This window comes from Bos javanicus, chromosome 23 (assembly GCF_032452875.1).
Source record: "Bos javanicus breed banteng chromosome 23, ARS-OSU_banteng_1.0, whole genome shotgun sequence".
NCBI lineage: Eukaryota > Metazoa > Chordata > Mammalia > Artiodactyla > Bovidae > Bos > Bos javanicus.
Genome location: NC_083890.1, coordinates 33,459,218 through 33,477,856, shown reverse-complemented (window position 1 = coordinate 33,477,856; position 18,639 = coordinate 33,459,218). Strand labels below are relative to the sequence as shown.

Below are 18,639 nucleotides of genomic sequence, written 5' to 3'. Positions count from 1 at the left end.
CCACCAGTGACATCTAGCTCTTTATCTTCAGCCTGACTACTCAGCTAATTTTCAGTTCCAGGCGTTTATATGCCTCAGCGTGCTCTCTGCTCCCTTAGCAGTCTCTCACAGTATATTGTATGAGATCCTGTATTGCCATACTGTTTGCCATATGTATCAAACCATATATTTATCTGTTAGACTGGTCCTCTAGATCACAGACTCATGGAGGGAAAAGACAATATCTATTCATTCTTTTAATTCCCAGTGCCTAGCACTATTTCTGGCAAACAACAGATGCTCAACAATGTGCCCAGAGGGAATGAGCAAACTTTGAAAGTTGCCACCACTATGAATATAGTATTTATAGTATACGAATATAGAATATAGTATGAATACAGCATGTCTTCAGCACATTTCTTCCAGGTGTATTTTTTAACTTACCTGTCCTGGGAGCAGTGGGAGCAGATCTGGGCTGCTCAGATGGGATGGTGCTGGTGGGAAGGGTTGGAATGCTATGCTCTGTGCTCCACGGGGTGACTGCGAGAACCGGGCTCTTCTCCACAGTGGCGGGGCTGACCTCCAGGCTGGCTGGAGGAGGATCATGGGATGGCATTAGGACCTAGGCGATCAATTACAAGGATAAGTTGTTAGAGGGGAAACAACGTTGAATAGAGCCAGGTCAGTAAACTCAGGCTAATAGGACAGGGAACCAAAAGGGGAAGTTGGAGTGCAAAACCCACAGAAAGAAAAGCTGTCACTCAAACATTAACTGGAGAAGGGGCACTGGTATTTACTGAAAAGGTACTCACTTTTGCAGTTCACTTAGCCACTAAAAGGTGAAATGTGTTAATACTCAGTGGTGGGGGAAAAGAACACAGTTAACCTGTGATACTTTATTTTTTAATGGAAAGTCTTAAAGTGTTTAAGACAATTACAAGGACAGAAAAATACGGAAACTTTGAAAAGAAACATACACCAAAGCAGGGGAAAAAAAAAAAAAAAACACTTCTGATAATATCACTACTTAAAAGACTGTTTAGCAATTTTTAATGGTTGAGATTATAATACACAGTCAATTCAATCCAGCTTTCCTTACTTACTCTAACCCTAAGCACTGATATCTTAAATAACATTCTTCTTTTTTTAAAAAAGAAGTCTTAATTGGTTTATGTTCCTTTATCTTCTGATGTGCCTTCTTGTACCTTGAAATACACTAAATTTTCCCATGACTTGTCCTCCAATCACTGTATTGCGAGTTGCATTTGGCTTCCCCTGATCAACTCGCTCACTGCGTCTCACCGAGTCCTGGCCTTTCCCAAGCAAGCACCCTCTGGACTCTCAACTGTTCTCCCCACAGGGCAGCCTCCGTGTCTACCTCACTGAGCTTCTGCTCTTAGCACTTGAACCTTCTCTCTGCCTCGGTATGTCTTCTCTCCCAAAGGTTCCCATTCTTTTCACCTGTGTTTTTCATGGAAAGTTCCATACAGTTTATATCCTCTCCTTGGTATCTCCCTCCCCCGATCCAACTGATTCATATCACTAGTGAGTTTCTAGCAACCTCAGAACCTGTTGGGTCTTGAAGAAACTGCAGGGGGTTGAGAATACATCATCCCCAAATAAGACACTCTGGCAAACTGATTATTTTGAACTAAAGGTACTTGGAAAATTGTCAGTGTAAAAAGAACACTCTGACCCTCCTCTGTCCCCCTGAAAGCAAGAGGCAAATCTCCATGGGAAAGGGAACTTTCCTTTCAAGGATTATCTACAACTTAAAGCAGCTCAAAAAAATTTAAATGTGACTATAGGGGGAAATTTGTATTTTAGTGGAAAATAAAGCATTGTACCAGGAGGATAGACGGTAACCTTTTCACCAGAGACAAGAAATTTAGGGCTGAGAAGGCTGAATAAACAAACCTTGTGTTAAAACAACAGGCCCAAAATAGAGTCACTTACGCCAAGTCCCTAAAGCAAGACTTACAGTTTCAGCTCTCCCAGAAATGGAAGCTTAAACCAGTCAATCAGGAATTATCTTAAGGTAATCTGCTTGATAAACTCCCACTGCCCCTTAAAGGAAAGTAACCTTGCAATAATCAATCCACTTGCCTGCCTTGTATAATTTCCTTGTTTCCAACTCCCTTCTGCCTAAAAATGTCTTTCATTTTGTACAGCTCCTCGGAACTCCTTTCTATTTGCTATACTGGATGCTGCCTGATTTGAATGCAGATATATTTGTTCAAACTCTTAATAATGTTAATATGCTTCAGCTTAATTTTTTAACAGATACTTATCTTTAACAGATATTTTGTCACCAATTTACTACCCCAAGCCAAAACCTCTTTGGCTTGTCAATTCTTCACAGATTTATTCTTTCTCCTGTTAACCAGGAGGAAAAAAAAAAAAACTTAGAAGAAAAAATTTTTTCTGCTCCTACAAAACCTACCACAAGAGATTTGCAAAGCCTCTGTCTATACATGCTGCATTATATGGGCTGGCTTCAAAACTTCTAAAAAACCCTCATTCATCTTAGATACCAGCAGAGGCATCTAAATCATCACTAGGTGGCTGACTTGTGAAGGCAAAAGAACTACTTGCTCTTTTAAACAGTCTGGTCATGAGAGCCCAACAAAGGAACAAGATGTTAGGTCTGGAAGGTTCTGAGAGCCATCTTTCTTGCCAATACCTTAATAGGTGCCCTTAAGAGGAAACTTCTTGTGTCCTCCACCTAATGAGACTGTGTGGTTTAGCTGCCAAGTCGTGTCCGACTCTTGGTGACCCCATGGACTGTAGCCTGTCAAGCTCCTCTGTCCAGGGGATTTTCCAGGCAAGAGTACTGGAGTGGGTGGCCATTTCCTTTTCCAGGGGATCTTCCCTGATCCAGGGAGGCGCCTCCTGAATTGGCACCACTGAGCCTGGCTCCAAAGTGAACTCAGCCCCTCCCCAGCCACACACACACCAGCCACACCCACCTCTTTCCCAGAGCTGTTGCCCGCTTGCCCGTGGAGCTGAGAAGTCTCTCTCTCCAGTTCTTCTCCTGGAGGTGGGGCAGTGACCAAAGGAAGCAATAACATCTCCGGAGAGGGTTTCGGAGCCAGGGTCCATGCTGACTCATTTGGCTTATGGAGCTCTGGGTCCTCCAGCTGCTTCTCCGCTGGTGCTGCAGGGCTGTCTCCAGCAGAGGAGTTGAAACCTCCCTCACCACCGGGCAGCAAGCCCCAGTCCGTGTACTCTGCACTCCCCCGGGGCTCCTGCTTGCTGATCGGCTGGAAGAGGTTCTGCTCCAGCTCCCTGTAGTCATCTGAGTACTCAGACATGTCCAGGCCCCGATCTTTGCCCAGGAAGGGTAGGTCCTTTCTGATATCCTCAAGTGAGTCCCCCCAGATTCCCGATGGGGCGTCCCTGTTCAGCATCACCTCCCCGTAGTCCAGCAGCGGTGCGGGCCTCTGGGCGGGTCTGAGCACAAAGGTCAGGTAAGACCTGATGGAGCCCATCTTCTTGGGCTCGCAGCTCTCTTTGTGCGGGCAGCTCACCAGGTAGCAGCGGCCCTCAAACCACCAAGCCAGGTCACAGCTGGACAGGTCACAGCAGGCGGATGTGCAGTCCCCCAAGGGGGTGGTCTGAGGCACCGGCATGATTTTGCTAGTTTCCAAGTTAGGAGAGATGATGGCATTGGAATACGTCCTCCCCTCACTGCACTGCGTCCAGGCACAGCCTGCAAACACGCCAGCCACCAATAAGGAAGCGAGGCAGGTCACTTCTGGCAAGCAAATAAACCACCAGCACCTCCTACAGGAAGTCCCCTGCCCTATCGTACAGCCCACCGATCAACACCCCCATCAGTACACCTGTCCTCACACCCTTCCACCCCAACCCATCCATCTACAGATTCTTCCATGTGTCCATCTAACCTTCCATCTTCTCTCTTTATATGGTGCTACTCCACATAGTGAAGAGAAGCGTTCTTTTCTATGTGTGTATTGCTTTTACACTGTCTGTAACATTTTGTTCCTCACCCAAAATCCAGTTATAAAGGTTTACTTTAGGAACAATGTCTTATTGTTGTTGCTGTTAACTGAATTTTTAAACATCTCAGCTTATTCTGATGACAGGGAATTATCAAAAGAGAGAAAAACTCATCTGAAATATAGGTCTAGAATAACTAGCTTTAAGCTGATTCTAAATAATGAACCACAAACGTTGCCAACTGGCAAATAAGTAGGCAGAAGACTGGTGCTACCTAAGTGTGATCTGCAGACTCGGTGGGGCAGGCCACAGACTCTGTGACCAGCCCACGGCGTGGTAAGAGAATCCGGGGCTTTTAGAAGACTTGGTAGCAATCTGTCATTCCCTGGCACCCAAGGACAAAATTACTTTTCTCCTTTTTTATGTTGTAAAACAAAGCAGATATTGGAATCTAAAAAATGGTGCAAATGAACCTATCTACAAAACAGAGTCATAGATGGAGAAAACAAACACCGTTAGCAAGCGGGGGAAGAGAGGGAGGGATACACTGAGAGACTGGGGTTGACATATACACAACTAACATATACAAAATAGATAACGATTAAGAACCTACCGTATGGCACAAGGAACTCTACTCAACACTCTCTAACGACCTATGTGGCAATAAAATCTAAAGAAAGAGGGGATATATGTATAACTGGTTCACTCTGCTGTACAGCAGATGCTAACACAACATTGTATATCAACTACACTCCAATAACAATTAATTTTAAAAAATGAAGAATGTTGCCCAGCATTCAGTTCTACAAGGATGAAGTCATTGCCCACTGCAGTCACTGACAGACAGTGTGCCCAGAAAGGAATTCAGGGTGAAAAGCAGGATGAGGCACTCAGTGCTTTGGAAAAACAGACCCTTAGATAGTTGGACACATGTCTCAGGAAGAATTTTAATGAGCCCAGACTCTTGCATCTTTCCGTACATAGAAAAGCACTAAAATCGTCAGCTGAGATACCTGTTCCTCGGGACTAGCAGCAGTGGTATACAAAGAGGTGTGCCTGGCTGCATGCATTCTCTTGCCCCAGATAATATACACACGGGCTTCTTCTCTCAGTTTTTCAGAGCAGTTCCCTCAGAGCTACTGAGATGCCTTTGCCTGGGCTATAGTCCTCAGGAAGGTCCCTGAATAAAACTGAAACCTACAACTCTTGCATGGAGTGTTTTTCTTTCAGTAGACAACTTGTTGTTGATATTTTACCAAAGAGTCTGTCTGTGGTAGATTGGAAATAAAAACAAACTGGTCCCTCATCACATATAGTTCCAGGAATGCGGTTCTGCTGAACTCCGAAGAGCAAAAGATCTTTCGAGTAAGTGCTCATCACTGATCATTCTCTTAATAACTGTTACATTTTTCATAATGACAGTTAGAAATGACTTCTAACTGGAGGTAAGATAAATGGTTAAACACAGTACAAGAATTCAGGTCGTTTGGGACTTCCCTGGCAGTCAGTCCGTTGGCAGGGGCGCAAATTCGATCCCTGGTCAGGGAGCTAAGACCCAACATGTCTTCCAGCCAAAAAACCAAAACATGAATGAGAAGCAACACTGTAACAAATCCAACACAGACCTTTAAAAAATGGTCCATATCAAAATAAGAATCATTTCTTTTTTTCACCTGTATACACATCATCACCATTATAAATTTTTAAGAACCATTCGGTACCAAATATTGACCCAATAGGAAAGTCTAACTGGTCTCATCCAATAAGAATTAGATGTAAATATGTATCTTTCCCAGTAAATAAGCAGGCAAACTGCTTTACTTCAACTGAAATGATATTTTCCCAAACCAAATCTATCTTTTTTTTAAATCTCTTTAATAGTTTTAGCCTTTTATTTTCTAAAGAAAAGCTTAATCTTTTATCAGACATGGAGAGGGGGAAAACACTCTGTGCTGAACATGACAGAACAGTAATTATAATCAAGGTCAAGAGATGATAAAGGGATGAAACAGGTAGATAAATCTACAACTCCCAGCCCTACTCCCAAAAATACTGTCATTGCTTGTAAAGATATCACTGCTGCTGCTGCTAAGTCGCTTCAGTCATGTCCGACTCTGTGCGACCCCATAGTCGGCAGCCCACCAGGCTCCCCTGTCCCTGGGATTCTCCAGGCAAGAACACTGGAGTGGGTTGCCATTTCCTTCTCCAACGCATGAAAGTGAAAAGTGAAAGTGAAGTCGTTCAGTCATGTCTGACTCTCTGCGACCCCATGGACTGTAGCCTTCCAGGCTCCTCTGTCCATGGGATTTTCCAGGCAAGAGTACTGGAGTGGGGTGCCATTGCCTTCTCCGAAAGATATCACTACATCCCTTTAAATGAAGCAGCCTTTAAACGAAGGTACTTTAAATGAGGTACTTTGGCCACCTCATGCGAAGAGCTGACTCATTGGAAAAGACTGATGCTGGGAGGGATTGGGGGCAGGAGGAGAAGGGGACGACAGAGGATGAGATGGCTGGATGGCATCACTGACTCGATGGACGTGAGTCTGAGTGAACTCCGGGAGTTGGTGATGGACAGGGAGGCCTGGCGTGCTGCGATTCATGGGGTCGCAAAGAGTCGGACACGACTGAGCGACTGAACTGAATTTAAACGAAGACCCAAGCTAGAAATTTCTTTCAAACACAAATGGCAGGATACATTTTATTTCCCTTGAACAACTGTTGGGTCACCTCCTTTTGAAAAATATGATTCATAAGAACTATCATGTTTCACTTCTGGCTTTGGACACCAGAAGCTTAAAAGTCAACAGTGTAAAATTGTGTCAAAGAAACCATTAAACAGGAACAAGGCTGTGACCCTGGAACAAGCAAATTGTTACATGTGGTTGAGAAGCTTAGCAGAAGTCTTCAACACGAAACTTAAAAGCAGTTTTCCCTCAGGCTGGCGGTGGTGGTCTCCATAAGCTTCTAGGGCAGATCATCATTTGGTTCTGCAACAAATCACCTGAATGGGCTGTTTATCTAGACAAATATACTTTAAGAGTGGATCTGAATATTAAACAAAGAAGTTTGAGAAGGTGGGTATCCCGACAACTAAACTATCTATTAGACTCACTCAAGAAAGTTCTTGCAGAGACAGGAGAACACTCACAGGTTTGTTCCCTCTACAAATCCCAGTCCAATCCATGAACACAGTAAGCATTCCACGGGTGTTGACAAATCAGCAAAACCAATGGTTAGCATCTTGTCAAAGGCAGAGGATAGAGAGAAAGGACAGACAAGCCCTAAACAACATTACTGGGGCTCAGTTAACTCAGGAATTTTGAATAAATGAAAAACACCCCATAAGAAAATGACAAAAAGCTGTGAAAAGGTAGGGATTTGAGAGGGGAAAAAAAGAGCTCAAACATTAATGACAGCACTTTCCAGAGTACAAGAGTACATCAAGCATGGGATAAAGAATCATTTTGCCTTGTATACTATGCAGTGGTGAGGTTAATAAGAAGGACATTTGGCATAAGGAGAGTAATATGCAGGAAATGATAAAGCTGTCCTGACTGTAGTATTTCCTCAAGTAGCTCTTGCATGACCTAAAAACTGTGCTTCTTAAAATCTAGATGCTTCAGGCTCCTGAGTCACACCCACGAGGAGTTCTGATTCAGTAGATCTGGATGGGGCCTAAGAAGACATTTTAACAAGGGTCACTCCCAGGTAAACCTCAGCATGGTTTTACTACACTGTGACAAACCCTGGATATAAAATCAGTTTTCCTAGCCATATCTCCATTCTCAGTCTTCGGTAAGTTTAAAGGGGTCTGGCTGGCCTAGCTGGGGCATGGATCACCAGAGCTGATGCTGACCAAGGATTTTATGCCATGGTGTGTCCACAGTAAGTAAACAGACTATATGAAAATAAAGATTTAAGACAGAAAAAAGCCTGTTATTTGCTTTCTAAAAAAGATCTACTATGCAGTTCTTTGAAATAAATACATGAAGTTTTCCCAGTATATATGAAATGTGATTTTCTTTTTCCCAAAATAGTCATGACAAAAAAGTTAAAAGCCTGTTTCCAGAAACCACTTATGCATGAGGCCTTCCTTTTCATATGTGAAATAAGTCTGCTGGAAAGCAAACACACAGCACCTTCATCTCAGGTTGATCTGAGTTGCTTAAGTCAGAGAGGAAGTTCAAGTGTGAGGCTGGTGTCTCCAGGGTACCGGTTTCCTACCTGTAAAGGTCACCAGCAGCAGCAATGAAGCGAGTTCACCTGTCGGGGGCGCCATTCTGCCTCACACAGCGGGTGCAGGCAGGCTTCGCAGACAGCCCTCAGAGGTCTTTGCTGCGGGCTTCTTTTGTGTTTCTTAGGAGCCAGATTTGGCCTCAGAACTTCAAAGGAAAAACAGAAAAGAGACAGGAAGGAAGAAAAGAATACATAAATGCAGAAACACACACAGTTATCTCTATCATTTATTCATGGCAAGGGGAAGCCTATCGTGGTAACACCCCAGGGTCATCGTGGGGTTCAGGGCAGGACACCCCTAGATGTGCCACTCTGGCATGTGGATTATTTCAAGATGAAAACAATAAAGCCCAAAGGACTCAGGATGATGCTCTGTCCATCCCTCTAACTGCCAAAAAGGCAGAGGACCTGTTCGAGGAAGGCAGCTATCACCATGAATAAATGCAGTATAATATGAGCTAGGTGTGGCAGACATGGAGGAACCTAGCAAAGTCTGCTTGTTAAAACTCCTCTCTGTGTCCCACTATCTCCTTAGGACACGGAAAACATCCATTTTCCAAACATTGGCTCTTTTTTATCTTCCTGTGAATTGCCTTCCTTCCCTTTGAAGTCCCAGATCCCTACCTGCTTCTCCTTGGTCCAGGAGGACAAATATACCTCATTATACCTGACTCTCATTTTATCTGGAATCTCTCACATTATGTGGATTTCTTATTAAATTGCAAATTTAATAGGCAATTAAATTTGGTTTTCTCCTGTTAACCTGCCTTATGTCATTATAACTATTTGACCAAACACACACAGAGGGCCCCTCCTGACAATCATGTCTCAGGCAAACCATCCACCTGAAGTTAGTTTAAACAAAAAGAACAGTTCCTAAGAAGGGGTATAGGGTTTCTCATGCTCTCTCCCCTTATAAGCCCAAACCTAGGAAATAAAAGAGAACTGGGCTCAGAGGCTTGAAAGAAACCAATGTGAAGCCCTCTTTCAGAAATGCTACACCCCCAATGCACACGACGACACAGAGGCAAGATTGTACAGAAAAAACACAGCTCACTAAAGGCCTTCACAAGTGACTCAGCAGCAATGCGCTAAGACTATCAGGAAATTTTAAAATGTCTTAATGTGTATTCACATAGATTTCCTTTTTGTATATGCCCAAGAATGACTCAGGAGAAAAATCTGCCTGAAGCAACCTCCCCAAAATCTCCTTCAGTATGTAGAAACAGTTTACAGGATAAGAAAGGGATGTGCTATGGTATAGACAGGATTTTTTTTCCTTCCTTTGTGGTGTTTAAAATAATGATGCATCTCCTAATTGCTAGTATCTTAGATTCAATGATCTAGAGCAATACAAGCATCTTATTTTTGCCTGGCACTTTATTCAATATGATCTTCACAATAACCCAGGTGGCATTATTATCAGTGCTTTAGATAATATGAAGATGATGAAACTGAGGTTCACAAAAGTTCACTGATTTGCTCAAGGGTGAAGAAGAACCAGTACAAGGAAGGTCTGGACTCCAACTGCTTGTTAATGTAACAAGGCCCTCAGGAACAAGCACAGGTAGATAAGGGCTTCCTAATGAGTGTGCCAGAGCCTTGCCTTGAGCTGCAAATTGATACGCTATGGTCAGCTAGAGTTCAGTTCAAGTTCACACCACTCTCTCCCACCCATCCCTCGTTCCCTTCCCAAGCACACTTACACTCAGGCTTTTGGGAGAGAAAAAGACAGCTTACTTTTCTTCTTCCCGTCCCCTTTCCAGAAGCATCTCATTTAGAAACTTACGAGGGGAACAGGGATGACAAAGAGTGGGACATAATCCAAGGATTGAGGGAGTAGAGGGCATCTAAGCAGTGGACCAGTCTTAGATTTGGGGCAAGAATGAGTTTTTTTGAACATCAGAAGCAGCATTGCTGAAAAAGGGCACGACGGACTAGGAGGTCAGAGATTTCCTTACAAGGCGAGCAGGTCCCATTTTCTAGGGTGAGGTGCTTGAGCAAATTAAGCTGAGCCGTCCTTAGTTGCTCAGTCATGTCCGACTCTTTACGACTCCATGGACTGTAGCCTACCAGGATCTCTGTCCATGGGATTCTCCAGGCAAGAATACTGGAGTGGGTTGCCATGCCCTCCTCCAGGGGATCTTCCCAACCCAGGGATCCAACCCACATCTCCTGCATTGCAGGCGGACTCTTTACCGTCTGAGCCACCAAGGAAGCAAGTTGAGATGGAGGCTTGCAATTGGTGTGTGTGTGAAGATTCCTTGACAAGCGTCTCCCATATGTGCAGGCGGACTGTGGTTTAGATTTGGGATGTGGACCGGGCCACTGAGGCAGCTGCCTTTTCGTACGTCCTGATATGTGAATTAGCTTTATCGGAGGGTGCTCAGTCACTCAGTTGTGTCCGACTCTGCAACCCCACGGACTGCAGCCCACCAGGCTCTCCTGTCCATGGAATTTTGCAGGCAATAATACTGGAGTGGGTAGTCACTTCCTTCTCCAGGAACTCTTCCTGACCCAGGGGGCGAACTGCGTCTCCTGCGTCTTCAGCATTGGCATGCAGATTCTTTACCACTGAGCCAGAGAGGAAACCAGAAAGGACAAGGAGGCTGTCAACACAGTCAAACCCGGGATCCTATGGAAGAAGGGTTGGGGAACCACTGGACCTTGCTTTGAGTCTTTCTCGAGAAATGATTCAAACCACAGGAAGGCCTTCCACTGAACTGCGGTGATGGCTCTGTCACTGACCACTTGGAACAGGTTGCTGCACAGCCTACAAGCATCACTGGCCAGTGCCCACTGAGAGTCGGAGGCCTCCCTGGCCCCCGTGTTACTGAGCTGAGTCACATCAAAAGACTGGACAGGAACCACAGTGAAGGTGGCCGTGGCTATATTCAGGAGGTTGTTTCTGTGTGTCAGGATAGCAGAGGCCATCAGAACACGAGCTTCCATAAGGTGAAGCAGAGAATGTGAACATTCAGAGTCCCATAAGCTTCAGGCCTAAAAACCCAGAGGAAGACCGCCTGCTGGTGCAAACTGTCTGCCACTAATACCTTTCTTTCTCTGAAGCAATGAAAATGTGGTTTGGGATGGGAAGTGGGTAGAAGAAAAGATTGGCCATATCCCGTCTGCAGTGATTGACCATGCCCTAAAAGGCAGGAGAGCAACTGGTCCTCCACCAATGGCATTCAGCCTCCTGCCAAGACACTGCCCAGAAGAGCAGAGTTGCTATCAGCCAGGGGCAGTTGGCTGAGAACCCCATGGATCAAGACCAGGCCCCTGACGTACCATAGGATAACTTCAGCCAAATTAATTAAAGGTGAATCTCTGGGCAGACATTGCTCCAAAGGCACACAGCCTGGTAAACGGGCCATGGACCAAATTTCCAACTCCTCTGGCAGATGCCCTTGTGCAACGTTCCTTGAAAACTATATCCTATGTGGAAAGCTCTGGAAAGCAATTATCTTAGAGCCAACTTATAGTGCTCAGCAACAGTCAGATCAGATCAGATCAGTCACTCAGTCGTGTCCGACTCTTTGCGACCCCATGAATCGCAGCACACCAGGCCTCGCTGTCCATCACCAACTCCCAGAGTTCACTGAGACTCACGTCCATCGAGTCAGTGATGCCATCCAGCCATCTCGCCCTCTGTCATCCCCTTCTCCTCTTGCCCCCAATCCCTCCCAGCATCAGAGTCTTTTCCAATGAGTCAACTCTTCGCATGAGGTGGCCAAAGTACTGGAGTTTCAGCAACAGTAAGCATCTCCTTTTGTCAACACCTGACCTGCCTCTTGAGAAATCTGTATGCAGATCAGGAAGGAAGAGTTAGAACTGGACTTGGAACAACAGACTGGTTCCAAAAAGGGAAAGGAGCACATCAAGGCTGTACATTGTCATCCTGCTTATTTAACTTCTATGCAGAGTACATCATGTGAAATGCCGAGCTGGATGAAGTACAAGTTGGAATCAAGACTGCCGGGAGAAATATCAATAACCTCAAATATGCAGATGACACCACCCTTATGGCAGAAAGCAAAGAAGAATTAAAGAGCCTCTTGATGAAAGTGAAAGAGGAGAGTGAAAAAGCTGGCTTAAAACTCAACATTCAAAAAACTAAGATCATGGCATCTGGTCCCATCACTTCTTGGCAAATAGATGGGGAAACAGTGGAAATGGGGGCAGACTTTATTTTTTGGGGGCTCCAAAATCACTGCGGATGGTGACTACAGTCATGAAATTAAAAGACGCTTACTCCTTGGAAGGAAAGTTATGACCAACTAGACAGCACATTAAAAAGCAGAGACATTACTTTGCCGACAAAGGTCCATCTAGTCAAAGCTATGGTTTTTCCAGTGGTCATGTATGGATGTGAGAGTTGGACTATAAAGAAAGCTGAGCACCAAAGAATTGATGCTTTTCAACTGTGGTGTTGGAGAAAACTCTTGAGAGTCCTTTGGACTGCAAGGAGATCCAACCAGTCCATCCTAAAGGAAATCAGTCCTGAATATTCATTGGAAGGACTGATGCTGAAATTGAAACTCCAATACTTTGGCCACCTGATGCAAAGAACAGACTCACTGGGGAAGGCCCTGATGCTGGGAAAGATTGAAGGCAGGAGGAGAAGGGGACGACAGAGGATGAGATGGATGGATGGCATCACTGACTCAATGGACATGAGTTTGAGTAAACTCCAGGAGTTGGGGATGGACAGGGAGGCCTGGCGTGCTGCAGTCCATGGGGTTGCAAAGAGTTGAACACAGCTAAGCAACTGAACTGAACTGACTGTCAACACTGTCTATGAGGTTCCTTCAGCACATTAATATAAGCAAACAATGGATCTCCATTTCCTCAACATGTAAAGACATACGGACTTCATGGTATCAAGTCTTCTCTGCTCTAACAATTTGCAGGTTTTGCAGGTATTCTTGATATTTCTGGCCTGATCTTGTTCTTTAAATATATATATAGCACCTCATGGATTAAATCATATTTTGACATGTATTTTCCCCTTTGATCCCTATAACTACTCTCTCTGAGATAGGAGGTTTTATTATCCCCACTTTACACAAAAGGAAACTGAGTTTTGGGGTCAGTCTTGAGACTCTAGATCTCAAACCTGCCCTGTAGCTGCCCCAGTCCTCCTCTATGGTTTCAGAAAGTAAGAACATTCTACTCTGGGTGACTGAAGAAGCCCTCTTTTACTTATTATTCAATCTCGGAACTGCTGGATTCTCTTGATAGAGTCTTGCCCTCTCAGCTGCTTGCCTTGCCTTCCTGTGGTTTTATGTTCTCATTAAACGGAAGAAAAGTATTGAAGAATTCACAGAGAAAGCCTCACTAGCTTCCTAAAAATTTCAATCAAAGGCAGCGTTGAATCTGAGCAGTAAAATAGGGCTTTTAAAATAAGGCTTAACAAGTTCAAAAGGCTATAAATAGTACAAATACATAGATCCTTACATAAACTCTGCATGGATCAACTTTATATATGTGAAGATCTGAAAGAAATGCCCCTCCAAGGTGAAAACTGGTGAGAATAATTTTTATTTCTTCCTTTTGATGATTTCTTGTCTATTCCTTTCTTCCTTCCTCTCTTATCTGTAAATTCTATTTTTTCATACACTAAATACATCTTTCCTTTGTATTAATAAAATACAATTGTATTTTCAGTTTTAAAGAAGGCTTAGGGGACTTCCCTTGTGATCCAGTGGCTAAGACTCTACACTCCCAGTGCAGGGGGCTTGGGTTCAATCCGTGGTCAGGGAACTAGATACCCCATGTAGCAATCAAGAGTTCACATACTGTAACTAAGACCCAGCACAGCCAAATAAATAGACAAATATATATTTTTTTAAATTTCAAAAATAAAGCAAGCTTTGGTTGTAACATAGCATTTTTTTTTTAAGTTACCAACATGTATGTAAAGGCTATTTCTGATTCTTGAGGCTTCTGGCCTGATTTTGTTCATAAGTGTCACCCTATCTCTGAGCTTCCTGCCAAGCATAACCATCCCAGAAGCCTCACACCAACTGTCCTTTCTCTTTGGATGATAGTGATGACATCACTGACTCAGAGATGATCTAAAGCTCAGGGATGGGGTCAGAGAGTGAATGAGCTGTAGCAATGGAGTGAGATCAGAGAGAGCTCTGAGAAATGTATTCAGCAAGAAATGATGGACCACATCTCGTCCTGGCCCAGGAAGGGAGGAGGGTCAAGGAAGCAGGAAGAGTGAGGCTCAAAGGTTGCTGCTGTCTGTTCAGTAAGTGTCCTCCCCTTCTTCCCTGGTAACAAGATAATTATTTGGGACACAAAGGGTATCCAGTTAAAAGACTATTTCCCAACACCCCCAGCAGCACCGTGGGGTTACAAGTGATTAAGCTCTGGTCAGTGAGATATTAATATAAAGGAATTGTTGGCAAGGACTTCCAGAAAAAGCTCCTTTCGCCCTCCTCCTCTTTTTTCCTGATAGCTGGAAGAGGACCTGAGGGCTAACGCCCCAGCAGCTGTCTACATCCACGTAGAGGCCCTGAGGAGGCGAGCCAGGTCTAGAAAGATCAAAGGTCCCTGATGATATGGAGCTCATGTATTGATCCTCAACTGCCAACCTGTGAGTTTTTCTGAGGAGGAAATAAACTTTTACCTCATTTAAGCCACTGCTTACATTGCACTTTCCATTATATGGCACCAGGTGCCATTTTAATCTATAAGTGACATTACTTATGGATTATTTTTTTTTCAGCTTATGGATTGTAAAATACTTAGGCTCAGGTAAGCTCAGTTGCTTCATGGGGATTTCAAATACTATAAAAGGCCAAACCTTTATATAGTAATTAAAAAACATTTTTTTTTTTTGGCCACACTGCATGGCATATGAGATGTTAGTTCCATGACCAGGGATCAAACCTTGAGAGGGTAACAGGCAGGAAGGCCAGGGGTCTCCAAACGGAGGAAAGAGCCTGCAAGTGTCAGACATTTTTATCTCTTAAGTGGCAGGAGGAAACAAGCGATATTTTTTTCCTTCTCTATACAAATTTAAAAGGAGGTTTCTCTTAAAATGCTGTGTTACCATAATGACACCTGGTTTCACCTGAAGTTAACCAATACCTTTTTCTTATGGAAATGTTTGTCTTAAGCTATGCTAATGTACTATGCATTTACCCCCAAACTCCGTCTTCAAGTCCGTTCCGCCTCTTGGCTCAGAACCTACTTGACAAACCAATATGTTAGACTCAGATATTGTTCCCCTAATCTATGTAAATGAAACTATTTGTATGGTGGTCTGCCCTTCTTCAAGATTCAAGTTCATCATTTTATGGCCCAGGATAAATCATTTGGTGCCGAGATTATCCCAAAATGCATCTTATGGGTGAGGGGCCTGGTACCATTCTAAATTTTAAGACATTCCTTTCTTTCATTAACAGACTGCTCTTGACTATATAACATCCAGCTGAAGACTAGCAGGGGGGTGCTCTTTCTGCCCCCTTCTGATGCCTATGTCAGAAGCTTTCTCTATCTCCTTTATACTTTAATAAAACTTTATTACACAAAAGCTCTGAGTGATCAAGCCTCATCTCTGGCCCCAGATTGAATTCATCTCCTCCGGGGGCCAAGAATCCCGGTGTGTTTGCGTGATTCAACAACAATCTTTCAACCTGCAGCCCCTGCAACTGGAAGCATGGAGTCTTAACCACTGGACCACCAGGGAAGTCCAATAACTTAATCATTTTTAAAGTGGCAGATATGCCCATGAAATCTGAAACCATTTATATGAGAGGCAGCATACACTTCCTTATAGGATTAATTAATTTTTCATGTATATTTTCTCTCTAATAAACTATAAACTTCTTGAGGAAAGATCATCAATCTTAAAACACAGCTTGACTATATTTTGACTTCAAGTTTACTAATTTCTCATCTACAACATTAACAATTTTAGGTTTTAAAAAAGCTAATGTTTGGAATCATGCTGTAATGTACAGAAATATCAATCACTATGTTGTACACCACATTTAAAATAGTACTGGAGGTTAATAATACTTCAAAAACCAAAGGCATAGGAAAAAAGGTCAGATCTGTGGTCACCAGAGGCAGGGGTTGGGAGGGGCAACTGCTTGAAGGTGGTCAAAAGGTATAAACTTCCAGTTATAAGAAACATCTTAAGTTCTTGGGACATAATGTACACGTGATTAATATAATTTACCCTGCTGTATATTATATGTGAAAGCTGTTAAGAGAGTAAATCATAAGACTTCTTATTACAAGGGCTTCCCTGGTGGCTCAAATGGTAAAGCGTTTTCCTGTAATGTGGGAGACCTGGGTTTGATCCCTGGGTTGGGAAGATCTCCTGGAGAAGGAAATGGCAACCCACTCCAGTACTCTGGCCTGGAGAATCCCGTGGATGGAGGAGCCTGGTAGGCTACAGTCCATGGGGTCGCTAAGAGTTGGACACGACTGAGCAACTTCACTGGTTCTCATTACAAAGGGAAAAACATTTTTTTTCCTTTTCTTGTGTGTCTGTATGAGATGATGGATGGTTACGAAATTTACTGTGATTATCACTTCATGGCGTCTGAAATTCAAATCATGCTGTACACTTAACTTATATAGTGCTATATGTCAATATATCTCAATAAAACTAGAAGAAAAAACAAAAAAAAAAGAATGTAAAAGAAAAAATAAAAGAGCTAATATTTAATGCATTTTAAATAAAAATGTTTCTTTAGGTGAAAACTAGGTAAAGTGACAGATGATTTAAAAATTGCTCGCATGCATAACAAGTAACTTTTCAATCTCAACTGTGAACATAGAAGATACATTTGAAAATGTTTATTTTCAAACCTCAAGGAGCAAATGATTTTTTAAAAAATAGAAAATTAAGTTGCATGCAATTTCTCTTAAAATTTTACCATTAACAACAACCAGTTAGAATAAGAAATGAAAGAAAACAACAACAAAAAGGAATATAATAAAAAAGAATAGCAAACAACAACAAAAAATAATGAAGACCTAAGAATGAATTTACAAGATACTTGCCTATTTTAAGACAACTTTAAATTCTGGTGAGAAATACAAAAAAAAGCTTAAATAGACAAAAATATGAATAAATTATACTTGGACAAAACGATATCAGAAATATGATCATTTTTCCCAAATTGACAAGTACATTTCTATGTTCCTAATAAAAACAGTGAATTTTTTTTAATAAAATAGAAATTTATTTGGGCAAATGCAAAACTAGACAAAGATGATTCCTCAGATCACATGGAAGAATCAGTAAGAAGAGAAGAGAACTAAGGGGAAGCTAGTCCTACCAGACAGCAAAACATATTATAAAGTAAGAATCATTTAAATGGGACAGTACAGGTATAAAAATAGATCACTGAATGGACAGATATTCAAAAAATGAATCCAAATATTTAAAAGATTATAGGACATGATTAAAAATGCCATCTCAATCAGTGGAGGGGGTAGATTATTAAATAAATGATACTGAAAAATGGAGAGCCTTTTGAAAAAAAAGTAAGTTGTATCCCTACCTCATATGTCATACCCAGATAAATTCCTAATGTATAAATAAGACCATAAAGGCACTATAAGAAACTGTGAGGTTGGTTTTTGACAAGGATGCCAGGACAATTCAATGGGGCAGAGACCAATACATATATATATTTTTTTCTATTATCTCATATAATGTATATGGGGTTTCTTTTTGAAACAGTAAATTCATAAGTTCTAAAAGATACTGTGGTGATGGTTGCCCAAGTCTGTGAATATACTAAAAGCCACTAAATTCTACAACTTAAATAGGTGAATTGTATGATATGTGAACTGTATCTTAAAGCTGTTTTTTTTTAAATGAAAAGAAACTATGGGAGATTGTATTTGTAATCTCTGAGTGGGGAAGGCTTAGGTATGAAATGAACTCAGAAATCATTATAGAAAACAGGAATAAATCATGTACTATGCTCTTTGAGATTGCGACCCCATAGACTATGGCCCACCAGGCTCCTCTTGCCCATGGAATTTTTCAGGCAAGAATACTGGAGTGGGTTGCCATTTTCGTCCTTCAGGGAATCTTCCTAATCCAGGGATGGAACTCATTTCTTGCATCTTCTGCACTGGCAGGCAGATTCTTCACCGCTAGTGCCACCTGGGAAGCCTGAAAAAATCATGTCCACTAACAAAAAAAATGGATAAATAAAGTTTTTCATGGAAGGAATACCATTTCTAAAGTCAAACTGTCAACAACATGAGAAATGCTGGGCTGGATGAAGCACAAGCTGGAATCAAGATTGCTGGGAGAAATACCAATAACCGCAGATATGCAGATGACACCACCCTTACAGCAGAAGGCAAAGAACTAAAGAGCCTCTTGATGAAAGTAAAACAGGAGAGTGAAAAAGCTGGCTTAAAGCTCAATATTCAGAAAACTAAGATCATGGCATCTGGTCCCATCACTTCA

The 18,639-nt window shown here is 42.5% G+C and overlaps 1 protein-coding gene across 3 annotated transcripts in view; it reads right to left on the bottom strand.

Moving 5' to 3' along the window:
* The window catches only part of KIAA0319 (KIAA0319 ortholog), a 76,410-nt gene that overhangs the window by 36,054 nt on the left and 21,717 nt on the right, over positions 1-18,639 (bottom strand). For all 3 annotated transcript variants that reach the window (XM_061398700.1, XM_061398699.1, XM_061398701.1), the window contains 3 exons: positions 8,169-8,326; positions 2,949-3,691; positions 424-601 (listed from right to left, as the gene is read on the bottom strand). In XM_061398700.1, coding sequence (XP_061254684.1) covers positions 424-601; positions 2,949-3,691; positions 8,169-8,223 — 976 coding nt within the window. In that variant the 5' untranslated portion in view covers positions 8,224-8,326. The remainder of the gene's footprint in view (positions 1-423; positions 602-2,948; positions 3,692-8,168; positions 8,327-18,639) is intronic.